This window comes from Parasteatoda tepidariorum, chromosome X1 (genome assembly GCF_043381705.1).
Source record: "Parasteatoda tepidariorum isolate YZ-2023 chromosome X1, CAS_Ptep_4.0, whole genome shotgun sequence".
Classification (NCBI taxonomy): Eukaryota; Metazoa; Arthropoda; class Arachnida; order Araneae; family Theridiidae; genus Parasteatoda; species Parasteatoda tepidariorum.
Genome location: NC_092214.1, coordinates 28,398,371 through 28,414,367, shown reverse-complemented (window position 1 = coordinate 28,414,367; position 15,997 = coordinate 28,398,371). Strand labels below are relative to the sequence as shown.

Below are 15,997 nucleotides of genomic sequence, written 5' to 3'. Positions count from 1 at the left end.
AATAATAATAAAAAAAAAGACAATATTGTTTGTCTACTGTAAGAACTCCTCCCGTCACTGCTATGGAAACAGGAATAGTGCATTTCAGAGAGAGGGTAGCTTCTCTTCACTTCACCTAACACAGTAGAACGAAGAAAAAGATTCCCTTTCTCTCTCCAACCTGAGACAAAATCTGTCCTAAACAATTACCCTACACCCCTACTTGAAATAGTCATACCTTGTTACCATAGTCACCGCCAAGGGTTCAGCCGAATGGCTAGGGGAGTTTTTACCTTAGAGAAGTTATACAAATAAATAAATAAAAATAAATAAATAAAAATAAATAAATAAATATCTCAGGATTTTATGTGAAAAATTGGAGAAAATGAAACTGTTTTTATTTGTATTTCTAGGCCTGTGTAATCTGTTGAGTAAGCTAATTTTTTGTCTTCGTTTCTCAGTTTGAACTCTGTATATTGTCTTGTGCAAAGTATATTGAGTGACAATTGCCGTGAAAGTCAGGATTAAGCATTTAATAATAAAAAATATTCACTTATTCATAAAATCCTTACGGGCAGGGGAAGCCACATCTTAGGAGAATCGAGTTTGCAATTGTGGCAATTGTGGCTTGTCTTAAATGATACTATGTTTTACTTCAAACTGCACAAAAAGAAATTTAACTTACGTACTAAATAAACTGAAGGTTTTGAATGCTGGGAAGATGAGCATGGTGAGTGGAGAATATGGAAACACACTGTTCCACACACACTGTAAGAAATTCAATTTGTGGTCAAAAATACGGGACTTAGGGTACGCGTACGATTGTCCGTAAAATCCACTTTCATCGTCATGGAACAAAAAAGTTGATGCACCGTAATTTTTACACTAATAATCACAGAAAAATCTCGGAATCACTCTAATTAAATAAATATTACTTTAAAAATTACGGTATATTATTTAACAGTGAAAATTGAATTATGAAAAGATTTTGCGGTAGATGCACCCAAAGGGCCGGTACTTTATACCGTAATTCGATCTAAAATTTTTTCACAAAACTCCCATAAATCTCATCTTTTTGTGACCTCAGCACACGATGTATGGAATACTTCAAGTTTGGTAATTCCAGTTGTTATAGTGTAGAAGCAGGCTTTTTCTCTTATGAAGGCAAATATTAAGTAGCAATTCACTCATGTCCATGCTGTTATAGGAAGTCTTGTATATTTACTTTTTATCTTTCAAGATTTGTTCATGGAGATCAAAGTACATTTACCTATCTTTGCTGCCTATCTTTGCCAAAAGCTTACACGTTTTGCCAGGCCTTTTTCTTTAAGTGAACGAGAACCAATTAGACATTCTGAAAAGTTGTTGTTGACATCTCTGTCAAAAATAGTATAAATATAAGAGTATGTAAATAATAAATCAAAATAAAATAATTGCTCAACACTTAGCAACTTATTCAAAGTTCAAGACATTCACTTAGTTTTTTGTTTAAAAAAATGTTTTTGTTTTTGCCAACTGGAAGTGAAATGTAATTCCTACATTTAAACAAAATGCAGTATCGAAAACAGTGAATATTAAAAACTATTATCACTTTACTATAACTGTTATACTTGTAGTATAGTCCTTTTTAATTCTAGAAAAAGGGTATCTTGTTTAATAAAATTTCTGCATATATTTATATTTGAAAGAAAATGTCAATCAGGGCCTTTTTATATGATTATTTCATATTAAATTATTTATAATTTATGGTATGATATAAAAACCACACAATACTATTTTTTATGCTAGTATTTTCATTTTCAAAAGCCTAAGAGATTTTTTTAATAATTATAGTAGTGATTTAAAATTTGGTTTGTATATTGCTCATTATATATTTAATGAAAATTGGTCTGCATTTTTTGTAACTATATTAGTTTATTATTATGATAAGAAACTAGGTGTGAAGTCATTTTTAAAAGTTGTTTTGATAAATTAAAGTAATATTTATATATATATATATATATATATAATTTTTTTAATTAATTATATTTGAGTACCCATTCCAATGTGACAAAAATTGAACAAGAAATAAAATTTTCAAAAATTTGCAAACATTTTTAAAAAAATTGAATTTTTAAAATCGGTACTTGTTTCAATTTAATTACTTGTGAAAGTGATATTTCAAGTTAGATGTAGTTTTTATGATATCATTTAGAACATATGAAGAAAACGTAATTTTTTTTATTTAGGTACCGTATCCATTTAAAGATTTTAGTTTATAATATAGAATTTTCTTTGGGCGAGACTGACTCCAAACTGTTTTTTTGCAATGTATTGTGTCATTAGTAGCAATCTACAATAACATGATTGCTCACAGGCGTGAAAAATTGGTTTCTTATCCAAACCTGATTTATGGCCCCCATAACATTTAAAACATCGAATTTCTCGGTTGTCTATATCTTATCTGTTGTTATTAGAATTTAGTAAAATGAATGGAGTTTACTTTTTTTTAACAATTTTGTGTTACCTCGGATGTTTTTTTTTCTTTTGCGACTCTTTTACATTGGTAACAAATCTTTCATACAATATTTTCCTCCCTTTAAAATAGAAATTGGGACGGTTTGCTCAACTTTCCCATATGCCTATTTTTCCCTTCTGCACACTGCAAATCGCCTATCTACAAAGCTGAACTTAATTATATGACTTTTAGCAGTTCATCAATTGTTTCTGCTTTTTGGTTTCCAACGGGAGCCATGCGATTTTATTTCTTTTCAATTATGTTGCTATTTCCAACTAATCAAATGTAATGTATTCTCTAGTGACGTCAGCTAAGATATCTATTAAAAATTCCGTTTTTTTTAAAAAAGAAAAAATTATACATATCTTTGTAATTTAGCATTGCTTGAGTATCATATGTTTCTTGACTCAATACTGGTTGATAACTGTTATATTCGGCAAAAAAGGTTATTCCTTTTTTTATTAAAGGTTTGCATTGTACTTTTTTTGAAGGTTAAATCTTTTGATGGTTCACAATTTTCAGCCAGGAGAAACTTTTATTTAATGTTCAGTAACTATTTAATTACTTATATCTATGCAGACGTATTCTACCAAGTTCTTCATAAAATAAATTAAATGCCTTCTCAGAATGCAATAAAAATAACTTATATTATAAAAAAAAGTGTTGAATAAGTCAAAAGAATATCGAATCATACTGAGAACAATCGGCGGTATTTATAAAAATGACTTATGTATTGAAAGGTCTTAATAATTTAGTACTGTAATTGATTTAATAGAACATATTTCTTCTTTAGTCCCGCTCATTTACTAATCCATATATTCAATAATTCCGGAATATAAAGTTTATAAATTTATTGCCATTTAATTTAATTCACGATTGCATTGTTTCAAGAAATTATATTCTTAAGTCAGATTTTTTTATTATTGAGAAGTAATTAAACGCGATTTTTCTTACACATTTTATTTTAAATTTTAGTTTTTACAAGAAAAAATATTTTATAAATATACGATTAAAAGAGTGAAAGAGATTGTTCTATTTAAAAATAGGATTTATTTTTATCGATTAAACTGTAGACAAAATCATATTGACCTTTATTTCCTTGAAATTTCCTTGAAATTACCTCCTTATTACCTTTACTTTCTTGAAATATTTTGAATGGAAGGAATATTTTTTTTCTTCCATATTTATGTTTTTATGTAAAAATTCACAAAAAGTTTTTATTTGAAATTCCACTCAACTGTTCATTGCACTTTTCATAAAAAATCTAATTTTCGCTTCTTTATTAAGTCAATTTGTGTCCTATTTTTCATAAATAAACTTCAAATTACCAACTGATAAAATAAGACAGCAAATAGGACATTTCTTTTACTTTTTTCAATAATCCACCACTGAGTATTCACGTTTAAGAAATCCTGGTTGATTCAAAATCATATAAGAAAAATTTAATGTTCAGAAAGTTAAGAATCATTTAAACAAATTACCGATCTGACAAACAGTTTTCTATCTAGATGAAAATCATTAAAATTAAAAATTAATGACTACTTCTCAATTTTCAAATATTTTTATGAGCCCAAACAATATAGCGCTAATCTAAGTTTTTAAATATTAAAAGACCTGATTACAAATTTTTGTATAATTTTTTTTAAAGAAAAGTGTATTCGGAGAAATAAAATCTGGTAAAATTACCGTAGTGTATGGTAACGATGATTCTAATTAAAAAATATTGGTTATTCTGGTTAATAAAACCCAAATATTAAACCATTCCTTTGGTAATTTTTCCGTTCACATAGTAACGGCTTAACGGAAATTCTGGTTTTCGAAATTATTGCTCTCCTTCCCCCATATTTCGTAGAAAATACAAAGCTGAGAAGTAAATTCAACCAAATAAATGATTTTTAGCCGATGCTTTTAAGTATCATAAAAAAATTACCAAATTTTACCACATTTACCAAACTTTATCACTTATTATAAAACCATACTTAATCATGAATTTTACCAAAATCCTTACTAAAGCACTTAGGTAAAAATTACCGAGGTTTTTGGTGTTCCAATAGCGCCCGAATCATGATAAATTTTACTATATTCTGGTTGTTTTTGGCATGCTTTTTTCTCAGTGAAAGTTTTTTTTTAAAAAAATTTTTTATTCTGCAATCTTTCTATAATCAAAATCAACAGCTTTGACTGGAGATGAAAGAAACTGAAACTAACAGTTTCAAATATTTGTTAAGAACTCACTGCAGTTAAAAAAAATGGCATGCTATTAAAAAAAACACCTTACCTTCAAAGCCGAAACATCTTCAAAGAGTAGCCTTAAAAAGTAAACTAAAAAAGTTTGAAAAAAGAAGTTTAAACCAAAGAGGTAATTTCGGAAAATCCCTAAATGCTGTATTGCACATCTGAGTTGTAGCACTTTTTGTTAAAGAGTTGAAATTCATTAAATGGAATTAAAATGCACTGTCAGCAAATAATTAATTTGTATAAAAAAGAAATATACACTAAGATATAAATTAATTTCTTCAAAAGATTACTGAATACAAAAAATTATGTTTATCTGTTATATTAAATGTTAAAAGATGACCTAAATTTTTCTTCTTTTTCAGGCAGATAGACAAAGAAGAATAAAAATTTTTTTCAAATTGAAATGAAAGATTTTATCTTCTATTAACATATTTAAGAAGTAAATTATTTTTTTCATAAGCAATACAGGATAAAAACAATCTTTTCCATGAAATTTGGGAAAGGTATCTTTAAGGTCAGATTTTAATTTCTTAAATGCAGTACGTCTGAAATTTTCTTTTTCTATAACGAAATCTGGTTTTATTGTATCATTGGTGATTTCACTATTAAAAAGATATTTTTTTGGCAACATAACAGACAATTTAATTTTTGTTCCATCTGTGTAATTCAATCGAACTTTTTCGGATAAAGCAAGCCTATTTAAGGAGGATAGAGATATAAACATCTTTTATTATTAGAATTAAAATCCCACATGTTTCATTATTTAAAAAAATTATATTTATTCCCTTTCTAATGAAGAAAAAATTTACCTAAATTAGTGATTTAAGACATAGTTTGCTTGGTTTTCTAGCTCAACTGCGACTTTTTTGGAAGATTTTTTCCTTATCTATTTTAATAAATCTAAGAAGATATAGCGCAAAAGCTAAATATGTTATCTCGTGATATTTAAAATGTGCACACTTCTTAAATTTCACTGTTATTTGAATTTTATGTTAAAATTTCTTTTTTAACTCTTAATATTGTAAAAGTAAAAAAAAAAATTGACCCAAGTTTTTTTCCCTCTTTTTCAAGTGGTTAAATAGAGAAGAATAAAATATTTTTTAAAGCGAAAAAAAAAAAAAATTAGAGCCTCATATATATTTTAAATAGAATGTTAAAATATATATATATATTACAGATATTTAAATTTTTTAAATGCCAATAGTAATATATCATCAGTTATATCAAAAACTAAAAGCATCAATTTTTTAAAGTTATTAAATTTTGAAATTTCTCACAGAGGATATCTTATAATTTTTTTTCTCTTTTGCCTTTACAACAACACAGAAAATTCAACGAATTCATGCATTTAAACAGAGGGGATGACTCCCCCTCTTTGGTAGTCCAATAACCTGAGCGAGAAGTTAAGCACTATATTGCAGAACAGTTTAACGAGAAAGTATACCGCACACCCTTGGTCCCTTTGCAGGCTGATGTAAGTGGTCATCCACCAGCTCATTGACAGCTACCAGTGATGTTTGATAACGGTAATCTACTGTGAACCGGCGTCTTAACGATTAACCCACTGCGGGTCATTTTATCTTAGAAAAAATGATGTGATAAAAATTAATCACATTAGGTGCGCAAGTTAATGTTTAAATGAAAAACTAACTTATACTTTACGTCCACTTCCGAGTCTCCCTGTTTTCCGGTAATCATCGATCCACTGTTTCTAAACTAGCATCATTGTGCTGCTGTTATGTAATTCTTTATGGTGTTGCATTTCTTACAAACACGAGTTTATTATGTTTTAAATGGGACGGGAATCATTTTTGAAAAATGCTTGCATTGTTTTGAAATTCTTTGAGCTATTGTACTATGCAATAAGCATTCTTAAATAGTTCGCAAATCTTTTACGAATTTTCTAAGTTTTTTTTCAAAATTTTTTAAAACTTAAAGGAAGAAATTGGCGTTTCTAATCCGTGATGATACAGAAATTGTTATGTTTAATTACGAAAAATATTTATTTTTTTAAAATCAATACTTCGATTCCTTTAGTATTTCTTACTATTTTAAAATTTTTATAGTATTCTGAAATTACAAAATTTATATTTTTTATTATTCTTTTAGAACAAAATCTAAAATTAACATTTGTTTGAATAATTTTTGCAAAGTTCTGAAATAAATTAAAATAATAAACACATACTCATAAATTACTAAGATCAATATATTTCAAGGTTCATGCAAATGTTTTCAGTAAGTATATCAATTTAAAGAGGTTAAAACATTAGAATACACATGAAGAATATAGCCTTCAAAATTTTAGCATTACTTGCAATTCAATACAAAAAAAAAACTTTTCTCGTGTTCTAATTGATCGTAACACGTAGTTTTTTTCCCCATTTGTAAAAAAATAAATTGTATTATTTTAGGAATTAAAGAAATTGTGACGTTTTTAAGATAATTTCTTTTTGGGATTTCCTTCTTAAAACTTTTTGAAAATTTGTATTTTTTAATTATTTATTTGCTGTTTCATCATCCTAATTAGTACACAACGCCTTGGGGTGGGTCTTGGCCATCTCCAGAACATTTATACAGTCAGATCTTTCCCATTCAATACCCTAACGACTCTATAAAATAGTGTTAAACGTGCTATTTGAAGCTTAAAAAAATAAAACTTAAAGAGCCTTTAACTTGAAGATAAGTCACAATTTTATACGATACATGTACTATCATACCCTAAAATTTTTTATCTTTGCCTTAAAACGAACAATTAACTGAAATAAAAGAAGGAAAAAAAAATCACCCATTTTGCAAAATTTTTCCACTGAGAGGAAAATTTATTAAAATAAATGAATAATTTTCAATTTTTGTAAATTTTTGTGAGCCCAGACAATGCTGCGTAGGGATATCGTTTCAAATAATAAAAAAAATTGATCACAAACTCTTTTCATTTTCGCAAAACTATGGCTTTTCTTCATATGACGTTCTGTGCCATTTCAATTATTAGCATAGAGGGTGCTGGTTAAAGATTTAGAAAACTTAACCTAACAGTCATAAATAACTGTTATAATCTCGCAACCAGTTATAGAAATAGCTTATTATTCGCAAAAAAGCGTTATTCCAAGAGATGACTGAGCCTTCGAAATGCAGTTTCTCTAAGTTTTAGAACCCCTCAACTTATGTTTGAAAATCTCAATCGTTAGGCTTATTGTTTCGAAACTGAAAATACAAATTTAGATAAAATTAGGCCAATTTTTTTTTATTCTGTTTAATTTTATAAATTTTATTACATTAGTGTCCTTGGATTTTTGTAAACTTCCCAATTTATTCTTCTTTCTATTTCTCTTTACAGTAATTTGTTTTTCGTTCATTATTTTTAAAAAAAAGCAACAATTGGAGATATATGGTTTGATTACAGTTCCATGAGCACAAAGTAAAGGATTTTTCTAGCGTTTTATAATCAAAATGTTGTAGACTGGAGGACGAAGAGAATAACCTCTAAGCGCGCTTAAGTGCAATGAAAATGATATGTTTTATTGCCCTCAAACGTCCGTTAATAAAATATAATATTCTTCTAATTCGTATTCTACTCTTTTCTTCTTTATTTCTGTTGCGATTGCGAAGCAAGATCGCAAATAACTCGTTCGACTCATAAAGTGATTCCTGGCTCACGTACCTTAACGGATTATGCGCATATTTCTGTCTCTCAAAATATTTCATATGACTGCTTTATGCTTCCATTCAGAACTTTTTGTTTTGTCTTTTCTACTTAGGATATCAGTCTTTGCTGACACATATATATTTTAAAAATATTAGTCTTAGTTCAGTTAATTTAAGCGTTAACTGAACTTATTTTTTCTTTTAAAAAATGGCAACAGTTGCAATTTTGGAGCATATTGAACCATAATATCGCTCAAATTTTCTGCATTCTTAATATGGTGCTTAGTTGAGCCTTATTAATGCGATTCTAAAATTTGGTTACACGTTACTATAGTTCCTCTTGAACGAAAACGTAGTTTAATTTAACAGTTGCCCCAAATTTGCACCGTAATATTGTTACGTGTACTGTTATTATAGTTTGACACTAAATCGATTTATTTTAGAGTATGCCATTTTACTAAGAAAATAAATTAAAAACAGCCAAAACTGTTAGCCTTAGCACAGATTCTTAGCATTTTAATGAACAAAATGTTTTGGTACAATCTAATTTTTTTATGCGACAATTTTGTTGGTTTTCACATTTTAATTGTCCAAAAGTTATATGTAAAAATGTCTGAAAATCCCCATCGTTTGAAGTTTTGGATCGTATTGAAACATAAAATCGTTTGAATTCACTGTAACTTTAATATGGAGTTAAATTGGATCATTAATATGGTGTTAAATTGAACCATGTTGTCGTACTTCTTAAAATTGATTACATGATGCTATGGTTCAACTTGAATGAAGCAATTTAATTTAACACCTTATTGAGGTTGCAGAAAATTTGCACCATAATATGGTTTCTGGTACCGATATTATGATTATGGTATAACGTTGAACTGAATTCTCTGAAAGTGTAGTTAATGATAACACACGGCATCGTAACTGTCGTACATTTGATTGAAAGTTAAAATATTGATAGTTTCATTTAATTTTCATGATGCAATACAATATTTTGGCTGTTACCTTTAGTAAAATTTATTATTTATCTCAAATATCAATTTGTTTTGTGCTGGCTAGAAACAGTTTTTTTAAAGTACCTTGTTGTTGAATACAGGATGCAAGTTTTGTGGTGTTAGCTTGTAAAAATGCATTTTTCTTTTGCTTACTGTACGGTAATAAATAGTTAATTTTTTAAATTTTTTATTAATAAAATTTCATATTTATTATTTAATTTTCAGTTGAATAAAATTATCGTACTTTTTAAACTTGATTACACGATACCACGTTTCAACTAGTACGGAAATATGGTTCGATTTAACACATGATTATAGCTGCCAAAAATTTTTATAATTGGTTCAATGTTGAACCAATAATTTCGCATGCAAGTTGGCTGATGCAAGTAACTTCTTGCAATAAGCTCCAGATCCAAAAAATGAATCAAATTAATTTGAATTATAGCTAATTAGATACGCAAAGATCTTCATTTTAGTGATTTTGTTATAGAAAGATTATTATTACATCAAAAGTTCAATGAAAGTTCATCATTGAATTTAAAGAATAGCTCTCTCTTTTAAAATCACAACCTTAATAATAGTGTTTTTATGCCATGCTCTAAGGTATCATGATAAAATTGCTAAATTTTTCCAGATATACCAAACTTTATCACATATTATGAAAACATATTTTACTGTTAATTTTACAGTAATCATAATCAAGGAGCTTCGGTAAAACTTACCGAGATTTTTGTTGTCCCCATAGTGCCAGAAACACTGTAAATTTTTTCCCATTCCGGTAATTTTGACCAAATTTTTTTTCTGAGGGTAAATTTATTCACCATTTTTAGGCAGGATAATTTGTTATCACACTGTCAGAATGTGACAAAAAATGTTGAATTAATTGTTCAATAAAATAATTGTGAATATATTCTTTAATTGTGTTAAAATGGTTTACACAGGCAAAGAATAAAGTTTACCAAATTCAGAATATTGTCCGCCAGTCTAAAATCATTATAATACTTAGCAAACCCACCAATTTTTTAACAAAAATCCAGTTTACTTTCAACTGCATTAAAAATTAAAATAATCAAATGGTGAAAAAAATCCCTTGTTATGTAATTAATTTTAATCAGTTAAAACTTAAACTATATCAAGTTTAAAATATATCAGTCAATCATTATCATAAGAAATAAATCCTCTGATTTTTCACAAAAGTTTTGTTTTAATTATTTTATGATCAAATGGTGAAAACAATGGTGAAAATAATTGTAATATTAACTAATTTTAGTTAGGCAAAATATAAACTATTCCAAGTTTGAACAATAACTGTCAAAAATTATCATAATAAAAAGTAAATCCACCAATTTTCAATAAAAGTGTTGATGATTTAATTTGTAAATAATCCAATGGAGTTATTAATCAGTAATTATGTTAGCAAATTTTAATTAGAAAAAGTACAAAATATTTTAAGTATGAACGATGCCATCAAAATGTCTTCCTAAGAATTAATTCTTCAATTTTCAACAGAAAATTAATGCTAACTAAAATATTTTAAAATTAAATTGTGAGCACATTCACTAGCTAGTGCGTAGATATGTTCACCATTACGTTCAAAATCTGTTTTAGTTAGCAGAAAATAAACTATTCAAATGTGAATGATAATAGTCCAATATCATCACAATAAGTAAATCCATTAATTTTCCACGAAAATTGATGTTTGCTTAGTAATTGAATAATAAAATAGTTAGCATAATTACTAATTATGCTTATCTAAGTCAGGTAAAAAATTAACTATTCCATGTTCAGACGACAGCATTTGAAAATCATTTCTAAAAATAAATTTAAAATAATCCCTAACTCATTTTTAAGCCTGATTAATAGCAGTAAAAAATCCTCATAATTAAAATTAAATCTATCAATTTCTCACAAAAATCGTTGTTGACTTAATAATACAATGGTAAACATAATTGCTAATTATTTTTTACTAGTATTAACCTCGTAAAGATTGGGCAATTTCCACGTTAGAAGAACAGTACTTCATCTTTAGAAGTAAATCCAAGTTGAAGATATATTTTTTTGTCATCAGAGAGATATTTCCTTTTCTTTATGACTACCCTAATAAAAGACCGCGTGTGTTTTTAGGGTAGGTCAATAATCCCAGCAAAATATAATCCAAAAGAGATATCCTCTCCCTGAGCGCATTCCATATTATGTTAGCTTATAGCTCTAGATGAGCTTCAAGAAATACGTCACGCGATATTGGAACATGAGGGGAAACAATTTATTAGGGATATTACCACTGACAACACTCAATTAATGCTCATCGGTGATTTCCGGACACAAGTATATCTTTATACAAGAATTCAGTTGTGGTGGGGCAATATTTTTTTGTACATTGAGGTTAAGAGATATGTGTCCTGGCTATTTATCACATCTAACCTGTTTACTTGATATGCATTGTCGTGGGATTTTTCAAGTTCTCATTTTTATTATTATTGTAAAAGATAACAGTTTTTATTCAATACTATTTATTAAATTTATTGAGACGTTTCAATCAAATCTGCGAAATTCGTGAAGCATGAATTAGGAATAATTTTAATATTAGAAAACATTTAATTACTGTGCTTTTATTTTCAGTTTATTTACTACAATTTTAAATACTATTGTTCATTAATTTTTAAATTCTTTTGAAAATTATAAACTCATTTATAGATTTTTTAGACTTATTAATGGAATTTTGAAACTTATTAATGAGATTTAGAAACTTGTTTATGATATTTTGAAAATTATTTATAATTTTAAAAGTACCATAACATCTATTTTGTGTGAATTAAAGTGAAAAATTTAACGTTTTCTCCTTCAAAACTTCTTAAAATGGACTTGGCTAATTTTTGAATTCTCGCAGTTTCAGGTGATTAATTACTTACTTATTTGTGATTCGAGAAATCATTATTATCCTCTATCATTTTTAAAGGAGAAAGAAATATTTAAGGGAGTGTTCATACTCTTTGGGTTAAAAAAAGCTAATTATTATTATTAATATTAAAATTATTATTATTTTTGTTAATATGTATAGCGTTTGTCAAATCTTAATACATTGTGTGATATGATAATATTTGTGCTCTATGTTGGTAATTATAAAATTTAGGGGTGCACTATTTATAATTGTGTCACCCACACCCGTACCACTTAGCACCCGTATTTTTGAATATCCAATGCTTTCATTAATTAAAAACTCAACTATCTGCGCCATAATAAGTTGATAACAACGCTTAATATTTTGCGAACAGAAAGAAATATTTAAGGTTGTATTCGTAACCATTAAGTTTAATAGTAATAACAATAGTAATAATGATAATGATAATAATAATAATAATTATTATTATTTAACTCAAAGGCTACGAATACACACATAATTACCCCTTTCCATTTGCAAAATGCTAAGTTATATAATCAACTATTATTATTATTAATAATAATAATAATAATAATTATTATTATTATTACCCTTTTAAATATTACCTTTTGTCAAAAATGATCTTTAGCAATATGTAGTGCTAATGTTTATGTACTATGCATCTGGTGGCATATTTTGAATACATAATGACTCAATTAATTAATAGTTTAGCTGTTTGCGCTATGATTAATAATAATATTCTGGAGATGAAATCGTATTGCTAAAATTTCTTTCTAATTGATTTTAGGAAGCGGATTATTCAAAGAAAAAACAAACAATCATTCAAAGAATTTTTCATTGTATCTAAAACATATGTGATATTTTTGCTTTGAACTCATGATGAGATATCACTGTTATGGTATACAGGTGTTTTTCATATCCTTGCCGAAAGCCGCCCACAAACGATGAACACCATATTTTAATTATTTTGTACGGATTACACTGCTTGGAGTTTATTGTGACCAATATCTTAACAAAGAGGAGGAAGTTTGTCCTTAAGATTATTCTTAATTCCAAGAAAATTAATTGTTGTATTATACTTCTTTACAAAATGACCGGGAACAGAAGATTTGATTTTATTAATAGCTCTTCTTCGTCAACGAAAGGCGAATGCATTAATGCGAATGTGTGGTATGTTTCTGAAAATGAATAAAAAATTATCTTTTGACTATTTACTGTAACATAATTTTAAATATTCTATTATTATGTTTTCATTCATAAAAATCTGTCGTTATGTAAGTATTTAGAACATTAGTATACATTAGTAATATAAATAAAATATTTTTACATAGGTACAGAAATTTATTTAGTAAAAATTGATAAAGCTAATACCTTGATATTAAGCGCCGAATTTATTTTAATAAGAAACTAATGAATTTTAACATTTTTGCAGGTGAATTGGCAGTATTTAAATTTTAACATAATACTTGACAAAAATTTTGATACAATACTCTGTTTAAGTAATTATTTGATTGAAAAATTTCATTTTTTACAATTAGAAAGTAAATTTTCAGAAGAAAATCCGTACACCGAGAAAAAAGAGCATGGTCAAAATTAAAAGAATATGGTAAATTTACCATCTTTCTGGTCCTATGGAAACACCAGAAAGCTCGGGGATTTTTACAGTAGCGCTTTAGTAATGATTTTGGTGAAATTAACAGTAAAATATAATGTTATAGTATGTTATGAAATTTTGGCAAATGTCGCAAAATTTGGTAATTTCATTATGATACTTTAAAGAATGGCACAATAAACCATTTATTTGGTTAAATCTACTTTTCAATTTAAGTATTTTTTACTATGTGCGGTAATAAGAAAAATAATTTTGAAAATCCGAATTTTTGATAAATTGTTATCATATGAGCGAGAAAAATTGTAAATGGAATAGTTTAAATGCCATATATTTTAGTTTTCTTTGTTTTATTATCAGAATTTCGTTTTTTTCTCTTTTTGAAATTTTTTTTTTACCAGAAATGCCGTTTCCATACAGTACGATAATTTTACCAGAATTCATTTCTCCGCGTAGGTTTGCATAAAATTTTCTGTGTTGTAACTTCAAAAAATTATGATATAATAATAATGATAACAATTTTAATAATAAAAACAATTTTGATAATAAAAACAATTTTGATAATAATAATTTCGATAATAATAATAATAATATAGATAATAATAATAATAATATCGATAATAATAATAATATAGATAATAATAATAATAATATAGATAATAATAATAATAATATGGATAATAATAATAATAATATCGATAATAATCATAATATAGATAATAATAATAATAATATAGATAATAATAGTTTTAATAATATTGCAGCAGAGAAAGGTTTATTTAAGTAGTTTAAATCATTTAAAAGTTATTGCCATTAGTTTATCATTTGAGGATTGAATACATATTAATTTATTGTCTACTATCACAAACGTTTTAAGCAGGTGATTTTACTTCATGTTAGCCATTTGCCACTACCTTAATAAATCAATTAATATGAAATTTAGTGTACAAATTTCATATTAATTGATGTGATATTCAGTAATGACCTATCACTCTAATATTTTCAGTTTTAAACTTAGAAATTAAAAATTGCTTTTAGAAAGGATTAGAATTTAGTAAAGGGGGAAACTTATTCGAAGAAAATTTGATCATAACTTTAGATTATCTATTAGTAATATTGGCAATATATTTTTGCAATGTAAAACTTTGAATGTAAGGAAATATTACTGAGTTTTTAAAATCAGTATATAGACAAATATTATTACATTGTAACATTAGATATGTATGTTTTCGGTTTGTAAGTAAATATTGCATGGTAAAAGTCGGTATATATGGTTTCGATATGTAGCCAAATAGTATTGCTGTATTTAAAATACTTTAGTTAAATCATTAAATAAGGTGGTTTTAATGTTTATGGTTAAATGATTTTAACAAGCAGCTTTCTACTGTCGTTTCCTAAGACTGTTGCTTAAAAAACTCACTAAATATGACTTAAAATAATTTTTCATTGAGCTCTTCAATTTATAAATAATTAAATTTATTTAAAATAAAAATGTCTAATGTTTTTTTAAATGCTATCTTAAAGTTAAAGTAAGATGACAGTGTTAGAAATAAGGGGAAGGAACATTGATCTTTCTTTTCAGTGAAACAAAGCATGCATATACCTATGAATAAATATTACACATTCTGACACAATTAGAATTCTCACAAAAACACAGCTACCCTTAAAAGGTCGCATTTATGAATATGATTTGAGACAATACTGAAATATTCGGTATTAAACAAGGTCATTCATATTTAAATATTATGCGTAATTTTCATGAATTAAGCCCATTGTTAAAATTTTATAATTTAAAGCTCATATTGATTAAGATTTTAAAATATTTAGATAAAAGCTTGTTAAAGTAGAATGAAAATAATGAACGCTATTTAATTTTAATTAAAACATGTTTCAATTAGCTAAACTTTTAACTTCTGATTTATTTAAAATTTTTGTTCATGTTTAGTTTTAATAAAAGGCATATTTTAATAAAATTTTTTACTAAGTTATTTATTAATATTAAATATTATAATATTGTTAAATATTTTAGTTTATTCCATATACAGTGGTGTTCAAAAGGCTTCGGTCAGTATATTTTAATAAATTACTTCAGAAGTTGACTGCTTAACATAACTAATGCATAATCTTTTAAAAGATGC

General features: G+C 26.6%; 1 protein-coding gene across 2 annotated transcripts in view; it reads left to right on the top strand.

Annotated features, from left to right (window-relative positions):
* Positions 1–15,997, top strand: part of LOC107446644 (proton channel OtopLc) — a 120,331-nt gene that overhangs the window by 52,736 nt on the left and 51,598 nt on the right. The window contains exon 1 of one of the 2 annotated variants that reach the window (XM_043043950.2): positions 13,196–13,420. The exons of the other annotated variant lie outside the window; for it this stretch is intronic. Within the exon in view, the coding sequence (XP_042899884.2) occupies positions 13,341–13,420 (80 nt within the window). The 5' untranslated portion in view covers positions 13,196–13,340. Of the gene's footprint in view, positions 1–13,195; positions 13,421–15,997 lie in introns of those variants that run through there. 2 annotated transcript variants of the gene reach the window in all.